The 26,161-nt window shown below is 38.8% G+C and overlaps 1 protein-coding gene across 4 annotated transcripts in view; it reads right to left on the reverse strand.

Annotated features, from left to right (window-relative positions):
- Positions 1–26,161, reverse strand: part of ncam1b (neural cell adhesion molecule 1b) — a 72,029-nt gene that overhangs the window by 36,778 nt on the left and 9,090 nt on the right. For all 4 annotated transcript variants that reach the window (XM_053320405.1, XM_053320406.1, XM_053320403.1 and 1 more), the window contains exons 2-4: positions 2,582–2,656; positions 1,716–1,925; positions 142–285 (exon numbers count right to left, since the gene is read on the reverse strand). In XM_053320405.1, coding sequence (XP_053176380.1) covers positions 142–285; positions 1,716–1,925; positions 2,582–2,656 — 429 coding nt within the window. The remainder of the gene's footprint in view (positions 1–141; positions 286–1,715; positions 1,926–2,581; positions 2,657–26,161) is intronic.

Raw genomic sequence — 26,161 nt, forward strand, 5'->3', positions numbered from 1 at the left:
CCCCAAAATTGACTGTGTCTTATACACCAGTGCAACTTTCACACTGTTTTTTACGGCAAGTTAAAAACAAATAATGGAGACCTGCCTTACAAGTGAGTGAAATGAAAATATGATTAGCATGCTGTCTCCAGAGAATCTCACCGTCTTTTTCCATCTGTATTCTTGCTCCTTTGTATTTCCAGAGGACCGTGGGTGGAGGTGAGCTGACCACGTCACAGATGATGTTGGCGTTGTCTCCTTCAGTAAACTCTTGTGGTGAAGGTGCATTCGTGAAGGTGATTTTTTCTGGAATAAACAAGTGAAACACATCATTTACTCAGTGGTATAAAAAGTCTCATCAAAAATGTCTTTGTCCTTAGTTTGATTGTTAGACATAAATATAATTCATTCAGTATCATATTTGTATATTAGTATATTTGCTTTCAATTAAATTTTACTAATTGCTTCATTTCCATATAAAAAATATAAATTTCTCATTTTGAATAATTTCTAAAAGCCGATGCCAAATAAAACTAATTCTATTCTAACTAATTCAATTTCCTTGAACTGCAATAAGGAGGGTATCTTTACCTCAAATGTGTTTCTTAGGCAGTGGTTAACCCAGACTCATTATTAATCTAATCAAGTTCCTCTAACTCACCGTTTATTCTTAAATTATCAGAGCTTACACATTCATAATATACAGTCATTTCCAATTTACTGCAGATTAGATTTTCTAATTTTCTACGCACTAATTTACTGGTAGGATTACATGGCATGGTATGAAGCACAACCTTACCTCAGGTTAACTTAACTCCACTTCCAAACATAAGCCAATCACATTAAGGAGTAACATATGATATGAAGTCATTTATAGCCATATGTTTTCATATTTTCTCATTTTGCACATTTACATTTATATGGACTACTTGTTTCTGTAGTCTCAGGTGCAGCAGGTGTAAAAGTTAGCATACAATCTCACACACAAAGAAAACAACAGTTTTAAAAAGATTCAATTAAAGCTGTAATACTAATTTTCTGCAGGTGGAACACTTGATGAAATTGCAGTAGTTATTATTCTATTTTCCTGCAGGGGGTGACATTGTAACAGAAGGTGGCATGTGTACACTAATTGGTCTAACAATGACACTAGCTTGCTTACTGTGACTGTGTGAGTTTGAGAGTGTGCTCCATGAGGTTCTACACACTGTATATACAAATGGTTTCATTTTCTTTTTGTAAAATCCAGATTTTAAAATTTGCTGAGCCAATCTGAATACTGTCCTTGCTCCTAAGAGACTACAAACATCTAAATTAAACTTTTTTTTTCTTGCAACTGAAACTGTAAATGGATTTTTATATGCAATAACTTATATGGTTGGCCACTTGAAATGATTACCTAAAATAAGCATTGAAACAAACTGAAAAGTTCTGTTTGGAAAATCAAAAGATTTCATCTCTGACAGACATTTGCTGATGCTTGGCATTCATGGAAAATAAAAACCATTACTCACAAGAACTGCACAACAGACAGGATCATTAAGCAGCCCTCTAATGGTCTTCCGACCGTTTATTGAACTGATGAAAAATCCATCCTCACTTGAAAAGAAAATGAGTAATGTGTTGCCCTTGAGCAGTCAATAAAATACTACGAGTTCTATAAAACAAGATTTTTTTTTCTTCTCTGTTCATGCCACTCAATAATTTTGAGTGTGTAAGGTGAAGAAAATACTTACGGAATATTTTCACTTTGACAGTTGACTCCGCTTGCTGATCTCCAGTGGTAGCGACACACTTGTATGTCCCTGCATTTTCAGTCCCAGCTTTATACAGCGTGAGGGTGGAAGATGACTCATCGTTACGGGTTACTGTTATGTCTGGTCTGTTAGGTTCTATCCTGTCCCCGCTCGGTCCATACCACTCTATGTGCTTGGCGACGCCTACAACTGTGAGAACAATAAAGAGCAAAAGAAAACAGTTATCTATGATCGCACCTATTCTTATAAATAAGCTAAGTTGACCAGTGCCCACAGACTCAATACTGCAGGTTGTTCATACTACTGCACGTACAAAAGCCTGATTTTTGTGCCAGGGGTTCCCAACACCCGGTTCACGGACTGTTATCAGGTTGCAGAACATACTATGAATATGAATAATATCAAAAATAATTATATCATTTTATAGATACCATAGACTGTTTTGGCAGCAATTACCTTGAACATGATACAATCCCTGCTACATTTTTCCTCATGACTCCTGTCACACCTCCAATGGCAATAAACATGTATAATAAAGTAGGTCATGAGTAAGCAAGTCCATCATAACCACCTTTCAGCACTCAATACATGAAATCTGTGTGAGGCCACTATCTGACTGTTGCTAAAGGGCTGTCTATATTTTTAAGTCTTTAAGTCTCACACCTGAACCAAAGTTTACAGGATTTGTGAGACATGTAAACTCATAAAAACAGGCTGACTTCTTCCAGTGTTCGTACTGACGCTGGTGTGGTGATTGATTACACTCCATGTTTGCAAACATGGTGGTGAAATTTTCAATTTGATGGTTTAAAATGGAAAAAGTGTGGTATTTCACATTAACTTACCTTCACACATGAAGAATTTGGACTCTCCAAGACTAATTTCACCGTGGCTGGGTATGATCTGCACTTCCAGTGAACCTAGAAGGAAAAAATAATACAAGACAAAATAAGAAACTGCGCACTGAGGCACTGCTACCAATACCAAATACCAACATTTTTAAAAATGTGATATTTTTGTAGAAAACTACACTGGTTTCATGTGCATCCTCATACAGTCATACAGGAATGTATACTTAACTCTGAGGACAGATGATTATTTTAACACAATGAACACTTGACTGATGGTCAAGTACCTCCAAAAAGCATAAAAATAAAGGCATACATGTTTAGAAAACTGAAATTAAACTGTACAGCAAATCCTGACCGTCGTTTTGTGAGGTCAACTGTTTAATTTTGCTTAACAGTTTGAGCAAGTAATTAAAAGACATAGCTCATGATTGCAAGTGGGCAAGGTGTCAAAATTTTAGTGGCTCCAGCGTTGTCTGTATAAATAATATAGACGGGTAACGAGTCTCTAAACTCTATCGGAGGGATGAACACCACTCTTCCAAATGACATTCCCTCATTTGGTGTTTTGATGAGCACCATCTAAAACGTCAGCTCAAAATCTCACATAGGTGTTCAATTAGATTGAGATTTGATGACTGCAAAAGACCATATGATTCATATCATATTCAGAGTCATCAAACCATTCAGTGACCCATTGTGCCCTCTGGATGGGGGCATTGTCATCTTGAAGGAGACCACTCCCATCAAGTACCATTTCATCACAGGATAAAGATGATCACTCAGAACAACTTTGTGTTGATTTGCAGTGACTGTTCCCTTTAAGTGGACCCATGCCAGCAAAACGCCCTCCCCCCACAGCATAACAGAGGCACCGGATCCCCTCACTGTAGGGGTCAAGCATTCAGACCTGTACTGGTTTTTCCTTCAATTTGTCACCCGTCTGTATATTTTCACTGCCTCTGAAAAGGCAGCACAGCAACTCTGTGGGAAGCTCTGCTCATACACATCAAGAAAGTGTCTATGCCACTTATGACTTTAGCAGCCTTATTATCAAAAAGATGGACTTTTTCTATTCCTCTTTTGCCTGCAGTCGTTCAATCCTTTCAAGAGAAATAACATCAAACCAGCGCTGCAATTATTCAGTTAACATTCAGCAGCTGGTAAGAACCAATGCTCTGTTGCCAATGTACCTTGAGAGAAATTATCTTTAAGATGCTTCAAAATTTCTCACACATCATGCTGTCAAGCAAGATAAATGCAGTGTGTATGTCAGTGAAAGCCTGCGCTTCATCAAAGGCTGGGTGAAAAAGACAAATTTCTGTTATTCGACATGGACAGACAGAAGTATGGCCTGAAACACTTCTGGGCTTAATTAGAACAAAGCTTCACTTGTTTCCTGCAGAAACCTCTCAAGGGGGCAGTCAAGGGTTCCTGCAGTGGGCTAAGAAGTGTGACTAAATAGGCCCAAAATCCAGCTCTATATTATGCATGAGCAAGAATGTGCGTATGTGTGTGTGGAACCATCTTTGATTGAGTGCACACACACATACACACACTGTGTGGGTCAGAGTAGGAGTGAGGACACAGTGTTTTTAGGTGACGCAGGGAAAGATGATGACGATGTCTAGTGAAGATGGGTTGAATAAGCAAAACTATTTCTGTAACATCAACACATGATGTGAACAAGTAATGACTGATAAATTATGATCACAGTTGTTTAAACTAAATTCTGTTCATCATAAAGTCACACCACCTCAAATGTGACAACTGCTGGGCTGTAACAATATACATTTATGTTCCTCAGTGGCTGCTGCTATGTTTAACTAGCAAGAAATAGCTAGAAATGAGAATCTGGAATGAAAATGAAAAATAATTCAACCTCGGGCTATTTAAAGATGAACTCGATGACAAATCCCCAAAAGTGAAGCCAAAACATCTCGATCCCCCCGGTGGCTGGCTGCACTATAGGTCCCCTCCATGTTAGCAAAATTAGAAAAAATTTTAAGTACGTAGTTCTTATCACGCTGATGTTTGTCTAACTGCTCCGCTTTCTGATAAGTTTGTTTTTAATTAATTATGTGACAATATAAAAAAAAGATGGGGCATCACTAACCCTGAGCAGACTCTCAGCCAAAGACAGTAAAACCCACAAGACAACAGTTACTGATATTGGAAAGACTAAACAAAAAAAAAACAGCTTGGAAAGCTTCTGATAACATTTAATTCATCTTCAGTACATTTTCAGTAACTCTCTATCTTTACGTCTCTTGTAGTAATGTCAATATTAATCAATGAGGGAACGGGGACAAGATGACACTGAAACTGGTAAAAAGTGGCTTTAAACTTCTAAGTAGAGAATTTGTTGGTCCCTTGTACTGATTTAAAATCTGATTTTTCTTATCCGCAGATCCAAATATTAATGTCCCTCATCAGTAGCGAACAGAAGAACCTTTGTATTAACATTTAAATACACCAAATAATGTTTGCTGCAGCTTCCATGAATTAATATTAAGTCAGCGTTTAGAGAATTATATGAATCCATCACAGCTGCAGTGTACCGTAGAAACTAAAAGAAGGATCTGAAAATGAGTCTCTGCTGTCAGTTTTTCCTTAAACAAGTCAAAACTAAGCACAGCACTGCATCTTTAATTGGATGCACGGCAATAATGCTTTAAACTTTTATTCTTAAATGAACCAAATTTTGTTTTACTTTCGTTTTTGGTTTTGATGCTTAAAGTGAAACAACATGAAATCCAGGCATCAAAAACACTTGCCTTGTTTTCATATGAACTACTAACTAAAACAATGTTATGCTAATTTTATGGATACAGATTTTGTTTTAATTGGGTAGAGAAAATAAATATAGTTGGTATTCATTTAGTCAAACAAACATGCAATTCATTTGCAAAGGAGACATGATAATGATTATTCAAGTCGTTTTGAACAGCCTATTATCACATTCAGTGTCTGAAAGGGTTTTACACCACAAGCAGTTCCTAACCTACCCAATGCTATGCAAGCAGTCAAGAAAAACTCCTCAAAAATGTTAATTACATCAAAAAATGTGTGAAATTATAAATATAAATGAAAATGGTAACATTCATTACAAAGACAAAACGCAAACGTGAGATTATAATTCAACACTCATGTACTTAAAGTCAGAATTAGCTCAATGAATTAAGTGCAAGGACTAGTCCAGTATGACCTCTTCATATTGCTCCAGATTAAAAGGGGTAACGTAGGTGTGGTAGCAGTAGAGGACAAAGGAGGCGTTGGGTGGTTGATTAATTTTACATACTGAATGAAATACTGTAGCTGGCTTCTGTGAGCATTTACTTTGTTCTGGCGGGTGAAAGCAAAAACAAATTTTCTTCAGACGCTTATTCTCTTTGACATTCTTGCTGGGAGGAGACCCAGATGGTACAGTCAAAATGTTAGTTGAGGATTTACTGTAGCCTTTGTAACATGAAAGGAAAAGGCTGAGGCCAGAGAACTGTGCCAAAATATACTAAATGCTTAGTGTAGCATTATGTTTGAGGAGCAAATTAAATGCAACACTCAGTTATTTGTGATATTATACACTTAGTTGCCTGTTTAATAAGTAGATCTGGCTAAAACTAAAGCAGTCAAATACAGCAGCAACACTGCCATAAATCCTACACTCATGAAGGCTGTGTTTGGTTTTTGTTTCCACCCAGAAATATCAATACAGGCAGACTAAATATAACACCTCCCAGTATAAAACAATACAATAAACAGCATGAATAGACTCAACAACATTATGGTCTAACTAAAGGGAGTGTTTATTGCAGGGAGAGGAACAGGTGAATTGATAAAGGCGTTAACATGAGAAAAAAAAAAACCTCTTCCATCATGATAGGCACTGACATTTTTAGTGAGTGTTATAACATCCCAAACTTTTATCTATCCAGAGCAATTGTGTGCATGGCATTAATGTCATGGAGTCAGAAAATAGAGAACCAGATTATAAAATCTGTCAGTGTACTTTACAACGCTGCGTTTTCTGTATGAAAACCAATAATGCAAAACTGTTCTCATAACCTCCGAGCAAGCTGACATCGGGAGGATGCCGGTTCCACGAGGGAATTTCCGCCATGATCTCCCATCCCTCTTTTTTTCTCACTCACTAATTTCTTTTCCTCCTTATTCTGTAGAATACAAGAGCAACACACCTACCCAGTCTGGGAGCTTTCCAAATTTAATTATTCTGTGGCCCAAACACTAATTGGTTCTCTGAGATCGAAGCCGTGGCTTCTCGTTGCAGATAGTTATGAACAAGACAGCGTAATTGCTCTCCAACCAACAGCTCACTTTTCATATATTAAAGAGGCTAACAAGCTACTGTAGCTTTAGTCTAGTTTAAGGGGCAGAAAACTCTTTCAAAGCAGTGGGTGGCCAAATTACATGAAGCAACTGCCTGTCCTAGAAATGTAATCTGAATGTGAATCCCTAGTGACCAATCCATTTTAAACCCAAGTAGGTCTGAGACTGCACGGAGATGACGGAGAAGTTAAAAGGAGTGCAGAGAATAAAAGGATGGTGTATTTCAAGAGTATGCTTCAGCGGTTTAGAGTTGCACTATAATGCTGTCGCGCTCACAATGGAGTGAGAGATAATGTCATTTTTGAGCCATGCATTCTTCCCTCAAAACCTAATGACTACCTTACCCACATTGCAACACGAGCACCGCCATTTGCGTTGGAGACTTGAGTGTGTTATCCTGATAGTGGCTAATGAGATGTGTGATGTTTAAATGTGAAGATGCGCTGATTGCAATTTTCTTGGCAGATTCTGATTTTTTATTTTTTCCATTGCTTTTCTTTCTAAAGAGCTATAATTGATGGCACACACAAACATTTTCAGCAACTTTTCTCTAATGGAAAATTGAAATTCGATCGTATGTTCATTAACTACTTAAATAACTGACATTTTTCTTCTTCCGGCATGTTTTCACCGGTGTCTGATTAAGTTAGCTGTTTCCAAATGTTTTCAAGGTTGTTTCTCCATGGCTTATTTTGGACTTCAAATTGTAACAAATTAAAAACTTTGAGTCTTCTTTACTCACGCTGAAGAACTTCCACACCAATGACATGCTGTGTGTACCGCAACTGCTGCTGCTATGCTTGACGTGCGGGTAAAAATACATGATACTGTAAACTTGGCATCTACCGTTTATGGTTTAAGTTTTGTCTGACTTGTTGTTGTTGGGTTTTCTTTTTTTTTGTGTGTGTAGGGTATAAGGGATAGGTGGGTACAGGCTGCCTTTGTTTGTAGTCTTACATCAGTAATGTGAAAAACCCCTGGACATGTTGTCTTGAGTTTTTGATGAACACAGAGTCCATGTTCTTTGTATGAGTGCATTCAATTCCTTCTGTGCCCAGTACAAACACCAAACCACATGGGAAACCCCTCCTCCGACCTCTGAATATTTAATGCTACGTTCTCCAGTTTGTTCTATTTTGTTAGATTGAAAACTTCATTCAAGAGTCATTATCAAACTGCTCTGTTACTTTTGTGACAGGAACTCAGAAAAAAAAAACTACTGTAAGCACATCATTCGCCTGGAGGTGGAACAGTGCTCTATCAAAGACGATTCAAAGTATGACTGTTGCAGTAAGTATAAAAAAACTAGAACAAGGACTTAAATTAGGAGGAGGGAAAGATGGCCCCCGAGAGCATCAGAAGGTGCTATGTACCACTAATTGGCAAACCTGACCATAGGCTTATAAAACTTGCATACAAACAGGGTAACATGCCCAAACCTGTCTTAAGTTTCCTAGCTGTTACAGCCCCTCAAAACTAGACTGGTTGAGAGACCTACACAGAAACAAACAATTCAAGTAGATAAGAGTGACCTAGTTCTGAGAAAACATGCAATCTCCCCGCAGTTAAACTTGACATTCCATATTAAAATGCCTCCTTCCACAGATTTAAAACCACTGAGCCAAAATGAATTAAAAAAAAAAAAAATACAGTTCACTCCCCATCAAAATTAACTAACACAACAAACACCCACAATACTGTAAATTAAACCAGGAATGTGGAGCTAACATGCAAAGGCATCTTAAAAGAATTTCAGCGATAGTGAGAAAAGACCAAATTTGGACTGGAGACTGACCGCAAAACATCCACAGACGAGTTATGGCTCTGAATAGGTTTAGATTCCATTTCACACCAATTATTTTTCTCTAAAGGCATAAGTCAAGAAACAAAGACATACTGACTAAAAACCAAGGAGGATAATTAGATTTTATAATCTTTGCCTTTGAGGCATTGCCAACCATGGATGCATAATATGTTTGGAACCTCTCGATTGACTGCCAACAAATGGATGAGGGAAGCCGGTCTGTCCCAAAATCTGAGCGGCAATTTAAGTCTCATTTACAATCACGCACTGTGCTTGGGCTGAAAATGACTTGACAGATGACATATGAGTAGAGAATCACGGTTCGCCTAAATGTTACCACAGTACCAAGAGAAATACCAAAAAATCACCGGCAATAACTCAAGTTGTTTTTCACATTTTTTTTTACAGAACAGAAAAGCAGAAGGCACATTTGAATGTAATATAGGAGCTGTGCCTCTGACTGTAACGCTTCATTTAGCATGTAACGTCATATTTGGATGCAGGCTAAAAATGACTATAGCTGACAGCTTGCAGTGTCAATAATTCATGCATCTGTAGGTCAACGAAATGTTAGTGTTTGTACTCTTTGAGCAGTCTCATTAAATTTATAACAGCACATAGTAAACATACTACATTATTATTCATGTGAATCATATTATCGGTTACAAGACTCATTTTCTGCTACTCCTAATGTGGCAAAACACATAATATCACATACACTTTATTTGAACTACAGTTTAAGACCAGAAATGACCGCCATTGTTTCTAATTAACACTATAGCATAGTCCTGTGTTGCTATTTAAGGGGCATGGCCATGATTTCTTCAGCACCGCCATGAGGCATTGTACTACTTAATACCAGTACATGCACATTTGCTTGCACGTGACTGTGTAGTGACTGTGGTGGCTGTGGTGGCTGTGGTAGAAGGTTATTTCATGAATGAAAATGATGTACATTGATGTCCTTGGGGCAACAGTAATCAGTGGTTGCAGTTGGAGGTGCTTAAACAGCCTTATGTAGCCCTAAACCTATCCTTTCTAGCTCGGGTTGTCTCTTAAATGTGAGTTCCCTACAGGAATACACTGGCGTTCACACAGTTATGTTGAAAGTAACTGATAAGATGTGAAGCACAAGGACACACCGCCACCGATAAGAATTTATGCAGAGCCTGGCCTCTTTCCTCCAGCCTCTGTAGTTATCTTAGAACAACACCTCGGGTGCTCTGCTATTGGATGTAGTAGTAAGCCTCGACCCAAGCCGTGACTCGCTTCACTTGCTGTGTGGGATTATGCTCATTATCTATTCTGCCAGCGTAAAACACACACACACACACGCACACCCATGCACACACACAAAACTACTTAAACTATAAACCTTCCAAATTGACAGTCACAGTCATGAACTTTAGCTTTACTATCTGTAATTTAAAATAAACAGGAAAAAATCTGATGTGTCCTTCAGGATGGGCACGCTAGCCAGTAGGCCTGGAGTCACCGGGCACCTTGTGATACATCACCAACACAATATTTTTGCCCAAGGTATAACATCATGTCAAAACAGTGGGGGCTTTGGTGATGTGTGTTACATCATTCACAACAAATTTAACTACCTGTGTTACCGAAAGCAAAGCAGAATTGCATTTTGTTTTTTTGAGGGGGGGGGGGCTTTTACATAGCTGGACTCAAAGAAGGTTTTATAGACAGCTGAGATGAAAAGCTGCGTGCTAAAATGAAGGAAGACTGAGCCTTTAAACACACAACATGAACACACAGTCTTTAACTGGTAGTGGCTCTACTGCCGGAAAGAAACATTTCAGAGTTCAAACGTCTGCAGGAAAGGGAGGAAGAAGGTAGCTCTTCTTCTGTAATATATAATTCAAAAGCTACTGAAAAGGGACTAGGATATACAACAGGGTCTAAAAATATGAGACCACATTGAAAATCTCTAATATTTTCACATAAAACCCTATCAGAACGTTTGAAGATTACACTGTTTCTAGATCAGCAATCAAATATAAGCTAATTTGTGGCATTGACCAACTCAACTCTTTCATTAGGTCAGATTTCCTTGAGTTGAATCTGTTCAATTGAAGCGTTCAGATCTACTCAGCAGAGGCTCGTTTAAGAGTCTCTACTTGTAGGCTGTGTTCACTTGTTGTAAACATGGCTGTGCCTCAAGTTTCCTGCAGATCATTGCTTACTAAGTGGCACTGTGACATAGTGTGAAACATGGCATCAGGACTAAGTGAAAGTGTTGTTATTCTAAGCAAAGAGGGGCTTTCTCAGTGTCAAATCATTGCTAGACTAAAGCTTTTTAATAGGGGCAGAAACGGTTTGCAGAAACTGGATGGGTTGTATCTAAAGAACGATCAAGCAGATCAAAAGTGACCACACCATCAGAAGATCAATACATCAAGCTTAGCTCCCTGAGAGATAGAAAAGCAACTTCACCACAGATATAGACTTTGCTAAATAAAGAACACAAGACTCCAATCAGCAAAAAAACTGTCAAAAAAATGGCTGTCTTGTAGTGGTCTCAGAGGACGAGGAGCAGTTTCTTAAGCACTTCTCAGGAGGGAAACAAAGCCAAACTCTTGTGGTGGGCTAAGATATACCACAGTGGTATTTCTAGAAAAAGTCCGGTTCACTGATGAATCCAAGTTTGACACTCATGGCTGCAACAGAAGGGGGTATGTAAGAAGAGGAACAGAAGAGAGAACCATACCGCAGAGTATCAGACAATGAAACATGGCGGTGGGAATATTAAAATCCAGGGGGGTGTTTTGTCTCTCTGGAGTTGGACACCTGCACCGAAATGACTCCATCCTGACCAAGGAGAAGTGCCATTCCATTCTTCAGAGACATACTGCCCTCTGGTTTGCATCTTTGTGGAGAAGGACTCATACTGCAGCAGGATAAAGAATCCAAACAAACTACATGACAACCAAAGAAGACCAAGGACCCCTGACTGTCATGGACTTTCCTCCACAGTAACATGACCTCGACCCCACTGAACATCTATGGGGGACAATTGAAGACCGAGAAATCAGAGCATCCTGGGACATCAAAAGAAACTCTTTGGAGCACTGTCAAATCCTGCTGGGATAGCACGGGTCATCAGGTTTTGCACAAACATGTGGAGTCCATGCCAGCTCGAGTGCATGCCGCTTTTAAAGCAAAAGGGTGGACACAACAAATACTAAGATATTCTGATATTCACGTGCATTTTTTCAAAGATTCAACTTAAAAAACTGTTGTGTTACATTAAAATAGTATTACAGTTGAAACAAATGTAAAATAGAGGTATATTGACTAGTGGTCTCAGACTTTGGGACCTTACTGTATCAGGATGTTATTTTGTCCCCACACCCACTACCCACCCAATACATGGTGTAAATTCATTATCACACACATACACATCTGAAATAAACATTTGCTCTTAGACACTTTGCTCTTTAAAAAATGGTCTATTATATTATGCAGAAGCCCATATTCAGGTGTTTTGGTTTATCTTTTCATTCTCCTAGGGCAGCAGCATAATACTAATAATTAACAAACAAGAAATGAACCACAAAGCTTCAAATGCAGAAAACAAACACAGCATTCAAATTGCAATCTTTTTTTGAAAGTGACAATGCACACCCAAAGTGGTCTAGCATTCAGGACTCGCTAGTTTTAAGGAACAAGTGAGTATTTGCTTGCTGCTCATGCCTCTCAACCACAGTTATACTCTCCTCTACCGGTTGCTATGGAAACGTGTTTCCCGGCTACCCTCTCCCATATTTTGAAATCACTGCTCTCCGCTTTCTCCCCCCACCCCCATCCACCCCTCGCTCTCTCTTCCTCTCTCTTATACTGCTGTCTGATTGGATGTAGCAGTGCAACCTGGTGAGCAGTGATTATTTACATAGAAGAAGCCGTCAAAACACTGCAACTTAAACTCATCACCGTGACTTTAGAGATTTAGTGGATGTTGATTTTAGTTCATGGTACAGCACAGTGTTTCTTACATCTGCACCAGCTGCACATACATACTGTAAATTATTGTTCCAAACTAACAATTCAACCCTGTGTACAATATTACTCTGTGAAACCCCCATGATGTTTAAAGAGCAAATCTTAACAATTCATTTGGGGCTCAGCTGGTGCTTCCCTTATTATAGCCACAAGCTGAGGCATCAATATCTGCCAGGCTTTAGACACTTGGGGCATTTCATTTGCGCATTACTTTTTAACCATAATGAAACTGCATTACAGATGGTGAGCAGATCACACTTAATCTCCGTGCATTAGCTTTAAAAGAAATGGTAATGTGCCAACCCAAAAGGAGCTATCAATAGAGAAAACTGCCTGGGTTTCAAGTCATTACTATTTCAGGGATTTATGTAAAAATATTACCCTTTTAAAAACTAAATCATCATCCCAAATATTTTCTTCTGTGACATTTACGACACTCAATGAGGCTTAAAACGTAATTCACATTTACTTGAATCCTTTTTATTAGTTATAAATGATTAATTACATCTGAAAATTAAGATATTCTGCAATCACAGTCTGGAGATTAAAGGATTTGTTTTGTGGCAACAGAATATTACATGTTAGAAAATGAGGGTGTAAAATATCACTTGAAATGCTGACGTAATGGTCATATTTATGAGTTATATAATAGGGCAGCGCACATTAAAGTAAGAGGCCGAGGCAGCAGAAGCTGAGCTGCCACAGCAGAGATGATTCAGCCTCCAATCTGTTGTTTAAGAGTGGCTGTTCCAAAGGTGTTTGGCTCTGATACTGAAGCATCATAAAATGTAATTTTTATGCCTTGTTCCTCATATTGTCATAAACCAAAGAGATTATTTTATTCCAATGTACTTAATTTCATTTCTGACTCATGAATATCAAAATACATTCTTGAAAAAATTGCATGATGAAATATACGAATACTACAGATATAAAAACACATTAATTCAACTGAAACCAATAAAAAACTTTCCTGACAGCATTTTTAAGACTTGAAAGTTGAACTCCTGCTCGTTGATCACTGCAGCATTAAGAGGCCTAATGGAAAATTACTTTTTCATTTAATAGGCCACTGACTAAACTTGTTTTTGATACCTTTATGCACACATATACCATGCACCACTTCCAGTACACGGTCTTTATTATAAATATAAATGTGACATTAGTACCATTTAAAAATAAAAAAACAGTTATCAGCATTTTAAGGATATACCCTGGTGTTTTGTTGGACAGGATGTTGAACGATTCTTCTCTAGATGAGAATTGAATTATGGTGGATAACTACAACATGTATAACTTGAGTCTATTGCAAAGCAGCGCTGCATTCACAAGCTAAATTCAGATTAGGAAAGTTATTTTTCCAGCCTACGCAGTTGCACATGAGTGCACCATTCTGCCACACTTTACAAACACTTAGCACTTTCACAGACCACTGAGAAGATCAAATAATTCATCCAAAACATAGAAAATGTTTGGCCTTAGGCAAATCTGTTTGGGTAGGCCTCTCAATATATCTTATATACGGGAAGCACTGACAGTGTGAGGCATGCACATCTAAAAACAACAGGTGCTGGAGCAAAAAACAAACAAACCGAACCTTCATATATGAGAAACACTACAATGGTGCAATAACATCCTTAAAATAACATGACTCAAACTGAAGCGAAGATATGAGTAAAAATGAACTCAGTCCAATGACAGCACGCCTTTCTGAGCTACACTGCTCTTCTCCTCTTCATCGAAGATAAGCCACGACTCAATGAGCGGCGGTGTACCCCACTTCAGCAGCCAAACAGAATTCGCTCTCATTCAGGCAATTTAGTGTGAGTGCCCTTCAGCATCTGCCTCAGCTGTGCACCACACAACAAAAGCCCAGGGAGGCAGAGAGCTGAGCGTCTGTGGCCCATCATGCCACGCTGTGTTCTCCTGTAATGAGTCAGTATTTAGAAAGGCTGAAAACAAGGCCAGAGGAAAATGGAGATAGTGCTGGCAGGGACACTTAAAATACAGGGATGGGTGTGGGGGGGGGGGGGGCTGCTGGAAAATCATAGCAAGTGATTAATCGTGGCATTTGGAATAGTTGTGACAATTCGTCGAGCGCAAACCGAACCTACCATAATCCATGGTAAACATGTTTTGTCACCTATGAGACACAGATATCCGATGCTGTGTGAAATAGTAATTACGCCAACATCCCAGTTTGATTTCTATCCAGCTTAGGGGCTCCAGTTGAGCTGTACAACCTGTGCTGAGAAAAGAGAGAACAGTCTGTCCTGAAGTCTTAAAAAAAAAGAAGAAAAAAAAAAGAGAGACATGTATAATCAGTGAGATGGAAAGATTCTTGGAGGCTGAATTCTGGGGTCTGTGCAAGGGTTTTTTTATATTTTCGACTCGGATCCTATGTGGCAACTACATACAAAGAATAGGGGGTCTGTGTGGCATGAACAATGACTGAAATGTTAACATCTCTGCAAACACAATGAATCATCACAGACTGTCACAAAAAAACTCCAGTGGCTTCCCTGTTAGCACTAGTCACGACACATTCCCAAGAAAAAAGCGAAAAAAGAGGCCACAAAGAGACTGTCTCCGCTGCTACAAGCGAGAAAGCTATTAAAGTTTTTACAGAAAAATAACTCAATGATGTGAGCAGAATGTGAGCATGCATCTCTAATGATTACTGTACCAACAAAGAAGCAAAAAAAACAGGGGACAGAGGAGGGCAGGAGGGCAAAAGAGAGAGGGAGAGAGAGAGAGGGAGCCACAATGACCACTCAGCCACAAGCTGCCTGGGACTACACAGAGCCCCGAAGCCTGGCACATGCACACAGCGCTCTCTGTGTGTCCATTCAGAAGGCAGACAAGCTGGGACGAGCCGGATAAGCCTGCCTGTGACTCCACCAGGAAGAGGATCAATAGGAGGGAATGCACCATTTCAGATACAGCCAGACAGAGCCAGGGGCAGGGCAAGAGAGGCAGAGCAAGCACTTGAGTACTCATTATGTTGTGTAAGATGACACAGCGTGTGCAAGCCACTTCTGGAGTAATCTATGAATGGAGGAGGAGGACGACACAGACCCATTAGAGATTAGAGCAGGCCACACAGTAATTGGATTAACGGCACTAATGAAAATAAAAAGTGGCATAAGCATGTCTCCCATCAAGGTTACGGAGCTGAGAAAAAAAAAATCTTGTGAGCATGCCACACGTCGCAGGTAAAGAAAGCCCAAACTTATCCTATGACCAGAGAAATGTTGGACAATGTTCACCATGGTCATCTCTTTTCCCTCGCTCGCTGGCATGGAAACAGTTGGCTGCAGCTGGGCATTTGGACATCGCCCACCAGCAGTCAATCACACACTGATGTCCCGCCTCTCATACTAACAGAGTCTGGAGTTAACACCTGCCAAGTATCAAATGCCAGTAAAAAAATGTGTCTTTGCCAATAAATAAACAAGGGTCATCCACCACAGCGGCCAAGGCGATGATGATGATGCCTCTGCTGGTCTTTTTTTTTTTTCCTGGTCTTCAGATTACGATGCTGTGACTACAACACACGTTCTCTCTAACCGTAAGCCAATTAAATCAAAGCACAACAATGGCTGTGCATCAAACAGGCCTCTGATTAGATGCCAATCATGCTGCTGGCTGCACAACAAAACTGCTAAACTGCTATTTCCCCAATTGCCTGAATGCAATGATGATCTATCCTATCACTGGTTTACAGATAACAGCCAGTATGATTAAGGTCTACACCCACGCTCGAGGCTCTATTAGGCTGCACAGTTGGGGTTTGAGCTAATGTGCGCATGCTAACAATGAGCTTACAGTGACCAGGCTGTTTATCATACTCACCATCTTAGTTTTAAAACTTTTTTTAAAAATAATTTTTCCAATAAATATGCAGGCCTTTTTATCATAAGTAATATAAACAATCAGAAACATTGGCGGCATATTAGCACAAAAACACAGAGTGCAGCTGAGACTGCGGACAATAAATGAGTTTTGAAGGTAATTGGTCGTAAACCAACGTGATACCAGATGAAAAGTATCACCAAAGTCAGTAAGATTCATACTCTGGCAAACATTAATGTCTGTATAAAAGTTCAAGGCGATCCATCAGAAAACTGTTCCTAAAACAGCAAGCTAAAATGTTACTATTGTTTATTTCCAATTGTTCTTATTGCTTGTTTACTTATATTATTATCTATTGTTCTTTTTTCCTTTTTATTGATGCTCTTTCTTCTTTTGCTATCCACTTTACTACTGTAACACTGTAGATTTCCCCATCATGGGACTAATAAAGGATTATCTTAAAAACAGAGAGAAAAAGATGTATTTTAGAAGTAAGTTTAAAATCAAAGCCTCTACTTGCTCATCTCTGCACTGACTTGAAAACATGCAGACTGTCCATAAAACAGGAACGACAAGGCTGTTACCTGCAGTATGAGTATTGGTGGCACAATTTAGTGAAGAAGTAAAATAACGGTGCCTTGGTAGTCAAGTGGTTAAGGTGCATGCTACATAACAGCAGCGTCCCTGGTTCAATTCCATCAAGGGACCTTTGCTGCAGGTCATCCCCCTCCCTCTCTCTCTCTCGGCCATGTACTGACAGATAAATGCAAAAAAGCCCAAAAATAAATCTAAAAAAAAGTACCAAATGGCCAGGAAACGTATATAATCAGCTCCATCTGATAATGCTGAAGAAAATGTTCTTTAATGACAGTTTTGTTTTGATTATGTTGAATTGAAAGAAAAAATATGAATTTAGTGCTCTGATAAAGCTGATTTATTTTATACTTGCACCTTTTTTACACTTTGTCTTGTGGTTCTCTGCAGTATGAGAAAGCAACTCTCCTGGATAAACTCATTTTCATCAGAATTGGGGTCACAATTTAGTCAATGAGTACAAAGGCCAAAATTTGTATATATAGGCTCCATCTTATAATGCTGAAGAAAATGTTCTTTAATGACAGTTTTGTTTTTAAATTTAAAGAATTCATTCAATTTGCTCCTATAAATTCTCCATTTATACCTGCAACTTGTTCATACTTTCTCTTTTGGTTATTACTGAAGCACATATAACGGCCCAACATATGTACTGTTCCTACTATATTAATAGACTGTAATTAATTTCAAAACACCAAATAACACTGAACATAATTCCCTTATGTTACGTCTGTCCAATAATGTGATTTAACCTTATAGACTTCACAGCTACACAACATTTTCTCATCTTAAACAGTCAATATGAACCACATCTCCAACCACCAGACCAGTGACTGTGTTACCTTCAATTAAATCTTTTTGATATGGACGTGCATTACCGCTCCATGCTGAAAAATCGGCCGCTGGCTGTCTAAGCTATTTCAAAATAATACCTTTGATCATAACACAACATGCTCCACTAAGAGCTCATTTGTTTTATCCTCTTAAAAATGACTTAGACTTTATAAGTCCCTGAGGGGGGAAATCTGTCCTTTGAATGTGACCCATCCTAACTATTTAGCAGCACCGGGCACCCACAATTTAGAGCCTGGGGGAGGGTGTGGGGAGGTGTGTGGGGGTAACTCCACTTTTGAGATGAGCACGTTGATCAGGGGCAGTAGTAGAAATCATCATCATAATAAGTAAAGAGTATGTCTTTGGGGTACCAGGACACCGTAACCCTAACCATGCAGACACGGGGAGAACATGCAAACTCCACACAGAAAAGGCCCGATTGGAATACTGGGTTCAAACCCAGTTGCTGTAAGCCTCGAGTGTCAACAGTATTCACAGCAATGCTAAGGAAAATATGATGTAATAAATAAGACTGATAGCTTTGTGATGTATTATTTATGCTCAGGGTTATGCTTTCAATTCTTATTTCAGACTCTTTTGGGACTGAAGATTTTCAACACAGCATGTCAGATTTCTTTAATATTTGGGAAAAGCTTTACTGTATATAGTCCTTCTGACAAGGGTATGCTTGGTACTCTGGTAGCATGTTTTCATTTTATTCAAGGCCATCCTGATGTCCCTCATTAATCCACGCCACATCTAATTGTGCTAAGCCATAACAGCAGGCCATTTGCATTCTTAAGCAACAGCGCCGTACTCTTCCAAAAAGTTTTCCGGTTTCGGACTAATTAGAGGTGCTGTTGACAAGCTAGATGAGGTTGGGTAACACGAGGCAAACTTTTTTTTCTGACAAAACTGCTCTGACTCAGTCGTGGCCCGCTGAGAATACCAATAACAAAGTTGCCCCTTATTCAGATTGACACTTGTGGAAACACATTTGTGAGCTTCAGACTCCTTCAGAGAGCAACTAGTATGATTAGTGTGCTGTATGCTACGCAGTGACCTAATGTTTTGATGTACTTTTATTTTTCCCCTCATAGAAAGTAGCAAAACAATGAGACACTAATCCCATCATGCACTGAGCAATGAACAAAGACAGTGGCCAGGTTGCCAGCCTATTAAACCGTTAACATACAGACAAGTGCAGAAAGATCAACATTTATCTTCTATGGGTTATTTAACGTTTCCAACTTAGAGTCTCTGAATTGGATGAGAAACCATAGCACCCAGAGGAAACCCAGGTGTCTTTGTGTGGGCTGCTAATGCTAATGAGGATAAAGTATAAGCAGGGGGGCAGATCAGGCACGTCTTGGTCAGTCAGCATTAAGAAAGTATGTTGTTTTGTGTTATCTTTCTATCTTTTTCTTTCTTTCTTTCTTCCTTTCTTTCTTCCTTTCTTTCTTCCTTTCTTTCTTTCTTTCTTTCTTTCTTTCTTTCTTTCTCGAGCCTATAACACAAAAGCTGTGATTTAATCATCAGGCACTTTTGATGAGACAACAAACTAATACTCAGACTAGACAAGCAATGACTCATAAACAGCCTGTTAGTACACCTGCTCAGAAAATCTGTCGGTGTCTGCTGTTCACATGTCGTATTAGGTGTTCCTCCTCTCTGTAGAAACTTAATGCACGAAAGCACACTAACAATTAGATGTCATTTAAATGCACTACATCATAACACATATAGTTATCTGCATGAAATGGCAACAAAAGAGGAATCGGACCACTTTGTTTGTTCTTCATTCATAAAAAAACATTTGAATATTGAATTGGGAGGTTTGATCCCACATTCCCGTCATGTCTCTGATATAGCTGTCAGCACTAAAAGAGCAAGGAAAGCCCAAGCTTGTGTTTTGCATTCTCTGAGACAGGCTTGGTTTGGCAATGGTCTGTCTTCACAACGGCTCTACTGAGGGCGACAGATGGCACAGAGGCACCTTATGACACAACATGAGCCTCCACACCTTGTTGACCAATCAGAGGCCAGATAGTAAAAATAGATACCGGGACAGGGCTAGCCTCCAGAGATTTCACTACTCTATTCCTCAGGGCTACAATCTCCGGAGACATCTGCAGAGAGAAGGGGAGGACTATCGTCATTAATCTGGCCACTTACAAAACAAGGTTCTGATGAATGAGAGTAGGTTAATGCATTTTTTTCCCCTCCTGATTTTCTGCTTTCTGATTACACAGATAACAGGACTCTGAATGTGTGTCGGTTTCAGCTAATTGGTCCGAACTAATATTTCATTATAAGTAGATATTCATGGATTTGAGGGTAACATTTACCGTCAATGATTTTCAGGTATTATACAGCAGAAAATAACATTAGGTGTGGTTCATTTTATGACATGTTGCAATAATGTGTCATGATTTTGTTAGATTTTATTTTTTTCTTGATGGAGTTCATTTGTTTGGTTTGATAATAACCAGCCAGCTGATTCATTCACAGTTCAATGGATGTTCTGTTATGAACCCTGTGAGCTGAGATGCACAGCTAGAATAAATTTGTTGCCACGAATGTGTGAAATTCACGAGTCGAGACATTCAAGTCATCTGAGAATGTTAAGTATTTTCAGAAATTCATCCTTTATTTAAATAAACTACTAGGACCACTGCACTTTAAAGAGGTTTTCACTTACATGCATCATCTGCGCACAAGGTCTAAAATGCAAATTTTACAAGGATGTTACATCGAATGCAACCATGTGGTATAATTTAGGCATACCGAAGTAGCCAAAAGCACATAACACAGAGCCTGAATGCAGCAGGGATATTACAAACATTTATTAAACATAGACTAAACACAAGACTACTCAACTCTAGTTTAGTATTGCTCTAGCTTTTAATGTTATTATTCTTTTTTTCATTTTATTTTGCCAGCTACATCACAGGTGACAAGAGATCAATTTGAGACAGTAATTATGCCTCAGCCCCACAGCATGCTAGTATTGGTGGAGAAGATGTCACCCGATCACTCTAAATATCCAGAACCTGAGGCTGCTCTAAGATGAAGTCCTTCAATCACAACATCACACGCTGCAAAAAGAATTTCAACATGGTATTCCTTCAAGCCAAGTTCCTAATTATGTTCTATGAGAAAATTAGCTGGAGAACTGGTTTGTGTATTTTGTACAACACATCACAATAATGACTAGACAATAATATCAAGTTAAAAGAATTACCAAAATTGTAATGTCGGTCAAATGACTAATCAACTAATCGCTTCATTGATGCAGTTCTACGAAAATGTGAACATGACCACCCTTGGCAGCAGTAGAAGTCCCACTTTTTAAACCTTTTAAACCTACCGTTTAATACAGAAAGTTACAGTGAGAAACAACTTGAGCCCGACCGATATATCAGTCAAACAATAGTTTTTGGCTGATATTGACCTATTACAGATATATCGGTATTGGTGAGTATGCTGTCTGATATGTGCCGATATTTTAAAGTTATATAAGCAGCATTTTATGTATACTTGATCATTTTTTTTAATTCAAGTTTAATAAATGCATTTCTTTTTTGTTCTGTGTTTTTTTTTAAATTGATAGCTAATAATTATAATCATTGCATTTCCAGTGTAGTTAACTGTTTCAGTACACTAATGTAATTTTACACAACAAAGTTTATTGTTTAACTGTAAACTATCACGGACTCCATTATGTGTGTGAGTGTTTATGTAAATATTATGTACATATAACATTATCAGCCAGTATATCAATATCTGATTTTTTTTGCTCAGTATCAGTAACCATTCCCATGATATTTACATGCATATCTTAAATAAAGATACGTTTTCTGATCTGAAACAATGCAAGCAAATGTAGTCCATGTCTGCTGTGGTAGAAAGAAATAATCCCAAATAGTAAGGATAAGTAATGCAACAATAACTGACATGGGTGGTTGCTTGTTTATTGGATTCAACGTTCCCATAATATCAATATACCAGAAACACAATATGGTGCAGTAAGAAAGACAAATGCTCTGAACGCAGCAACAGCTGATGTCAAATATCCTTATTGCTCCAGCAAGGTGGCTTTCATCCACTAGTGAATCAGGGGTCTGACCCTGTTCAGTCAAAATGTGTTTTAACTGTGTGATATTGGAGCCAGTCAGGCAGAGAAAGCCTCCGAGTGCTGTCACAGGATAGAGAACAGCCCTTTACAGGCACACACCCTCTCCCCACTAATGGTGACTGTTGTGAAGAAATCTCCGATGGGAGTTGGTAGACAAGTCAACAATATGCCATTGAGAATACAGGGGCTGATTACTGTTTGCTAACAGCATACATGCCTGCGTTTTCCCCCCACAGTGAATAACATTCGTACTAATGTTCAATTATTGAAGGATGCAAATATTACTTCGGCAAATGTGTTTTCCTTATCTCAAAATGCCTCTAAGCTTTAAAATGTAGCTTGAAAAAGATGATGCCAAAAAGGAACTGGGACACAAACAGCACAATGACTATTTTGACCCCAAACGTGGAAATAAATCTACGTGAACTGCTTCAAAATACAAGTTTGTAAAAGTGAGTTAATACTGCTAGTATTAAGAAGTTATGCCACTATTATTGCTGGATAGCAGCAGTTTACACTGATGGTTCATCCAAAGTCATTTCTGCAGCCGTCTCCAGTAAAGGATACTCTGTCCCTACAATGGCTTGGTCAGTATGACTGGTGATGTGAGATAGTTTTATTTGCTTCAGAGGGCCTGTCATCTGCCTTTGCACTCTATGGCATTCATGGAAAAGATGCACGATGGGGTTCATGACACATCCGGCTTCTGTTGGCACAGACAGCAAGACAGCTTCCAGGCAGTGGAGAGGCAGTCAATGAATCATTCTGAGACGAGATCCTTCAGAAAGGAGCGTGAGAGACATGGTTTAAAAAAAATGCAAAGCATAAAATGTACACCAAAAAAGTTTCGCTCAAAAAGATATTACATTATCGTCTTTTGCTGTCTTTTAAGGTGATAAAATGTAAAATAATATTCATAATTATGTTTTAGTGTATAATCAAATGTATTTTTCTTATTACAATTAGTTTTTTTTATCTACATAGAGAGCGGTCCTCTTCCATGGAGGCCGCAATGTTTCTACAGTGGCCCAGAATGGACACTAACCCTAACCCTCACCACTAAATATCACTAAATCTTACACACTGGTCCTTTAATAAAAACCAGTCAAAGTCTTGGGTTGGCCTACATGAAAGTAAAAATCCTACTATTATGTATTCACATCATGTGTTTAAGTCAGATTTGTAACCTTGGATCTCCACCCTTGTCCTTCCTCTCCTTTTATCTTCTCACTCTCCATTACACACTCTTAACCGTGAATGGGAATCATTAAGATTTTAGCAATCCAAGTGTCAAATGGTACTGTCTATGAATACTGAGATCCAAAGAAATTATATCAATTTAATGTCTGTATGTTTCATTCATTCAACCTGGGATTTAAGATCTGCCTATTCAATTAAGCATGGGATTTGTCATACCAATTGTCTCAGGGGTAAAAAAAAAAAAAAGATACTGTAACCTATCTTCTCTGTATCCAATCTACTCTTTAGTGATTAAAGTAGGAGTACAGGGGGAACAATGATAATAGAGGATAATAGCTTTTACCTGTATCAAGCAGATCAATCCATGACCATCATAATTAACAATTCAGTAATTAATAATCGTAATCACACATTTAACGATTATGAGGATAATATGAGGATTGTTTTGCTGAAACTTTGCACCTGTAACATCATATCAGTGTGAATGAATTATTCTACAGAAAAAGCCACAGTGGGTTTCTATTTTATTTTGTGCACTCTAAATGTTTTCATATCATTATAATCAGCACTTGACTATTTGTGAGATCCACATACTTCTAAAACCATAAATATTAAGATGATATACCCAATTTGGTAATATAATGTTAAAAAATTGCACATTTAAGATATTTATCACTTCATTGTGATTAGAATATTTTTGTCAGATTGGTTTATTTCATAATTCATTGTTGTTATTTAACCTGAGATAAAACAGCAACAGTGTCTCTGAGTTTTCACATATGGAGGTGAAATATGAACGGTTTAATAACTCTGTGCTTGAAATATTTGGCAATTAAGTTTTGAGAAAGGTCTACTTGATCTTATTTAATGAAACCAATGTAATCCTACCTATTTTTCTTTTTTGATACATAAGATTTTCCTCAAATTTTACAATGCTCATACTGTTCACTTGGGGCTTCTACAGACAGACATGTTCACCCATGTGCTTCACCATAAGGGTACGATGCATGGCAGGTTGAAAGGTATCTCTCCCTGTTGCACCTTCACTGGACAGACACCCCAAATCAACCAGTAAGTGCAGACAGCAACATGGACAAAGATCCTCCCCAGCTTTTCCCCCCTGTAAACATGCTAATTGTGTTTGGTGGAATGCCCGAAGAAGCGGGAGATAAAACTGCCTGGATTTTTCGAGATCTTCAGTATTTTGGGCCTCTGGGATATTTGTTGGTGCCAGGAATTGAATTTAGACTTCACTGCCATCTCTGTCGGTTACTGGAGCCAAAAACTGGCCAACATGGCAGAGCCTGATTGGAGCTACAGTAAGGTGTGTTAAGCAAGCAGTGAGAGCCAGAGACTCCCTATTAAGTCATTATATCCGTAGTCACCCTGCTGAGAACCTTGGTCACTTGTAAGCAAAGGTGAAGTCCGACTTTGTCCGCTGTTGAGAGTTTGACAGCTTTGCTTTGTGTTGTTGTTCAAAGAATCACAACATAATTAGCAAGGACGCCAATGTCACCAAACACTGTGCCTTGATATCCTGTCTGTGAGTATCATACACAGTAAAGGTGACAAGTCAACCCTTGTCAGAGTCCAACGCCAGCACTGACTGTGCTTGAGCTAATGCCAACATTGCAAACGCAGCTTGTTTACAGGGGAAGACTGCAACAGCCGCCCTCCACCCCCCTGTAGTACCCTCACACACAATAACACATGAAACACTGTCATAAACCTAAAAATAACACATTCCCATCATGACCCTTTAACCATGGCTAACCCAGCCAACTATTTCGACACACGGGTGAATCTGTTTGGCGAAAGGCTAGAAATATATTCCAGCCCCTTAGAACAGGCTTTCAAGGTGGACTTACAAGGCTATAAATTAGGGCTGGGCAATATATCGATATTATATCGATATTGTGATATGAGACTTAGAATTTGGATATCATAATATCGTGATACGGCACAAGTGTTGTCTTTTCCTGGTTTTAAACACTGCATTATGGTAAAATGATAATTTTCTGAACTGACCAAACTGTCCTAGCTGCTCTATTATTTGCCATTACCCACTTTGTCATTTTATCCAAATTACTGATTATTATTTATCAAAAATCTCATTATGTAACTATTTTGTGAAAGCACCAATAGTCAACCCTACAATATTGTTGGGATATCGATATTGAGGTATTTGGTCAAATCTATTGTGATATTTGAGTTTATCTATATCACCCAGCTCTACTATATACACACAGAACTGTACTGGCCACCAAGCCTGTCAATATCCACAGCCTTCAGTATTTCAAGACAAATCTCTTCACACCTCCACCAGCCTGCCACTGAGGAGTTAACCGTAGTACTCCAGTGACCTCTGACTCAAAGATGGACTCTAATCCCTTCGAATCTTCCAGCTGAACCTCCTGTTCAGTGGTGTTTATTCTGCTGAGTGCTCAATCCAGAATCCAGCTCTCTGTAATATTGCTTTGTTGGCGTTAGTAATTCAGCACTCTCACTGAAAACACCTCAAAATTATCACTCCATAGCCTCTTGAAATTCATTCCTCGGCCCAGGTCTGTGGTTACAACTGATTGGTCGAGGAGTCGGGTGTATAAAAGGAGATGGGATCTAGAGTATTTAGTGTGAACCTGTGTGTGCATGTGTGTGTATGTGTGTTTTACGCCCTCCTGGCTCCTGGTGAAGCTACTCTCTGTGGAGAAAAAATAAAAAGGCTGTCGTGACTCCGTGCGTATTAGAGGAATTACACAGCTGTCCAGTTAGCAGCTACATACCTCAG

Source organism: Scomber japonicus, chromosome 6 (assembly GCF_027409825.1).
Source record: "Scomber japonicus isolate fScoJap1 chromosome 6, fScoJap1.pri, whole genome shotgun sequence".
NCBI lineage: Eukaryota > Metazoa > Chordata > Actinopteri > Scombriformes > Scombridae > Scomber > Scomber japonicus.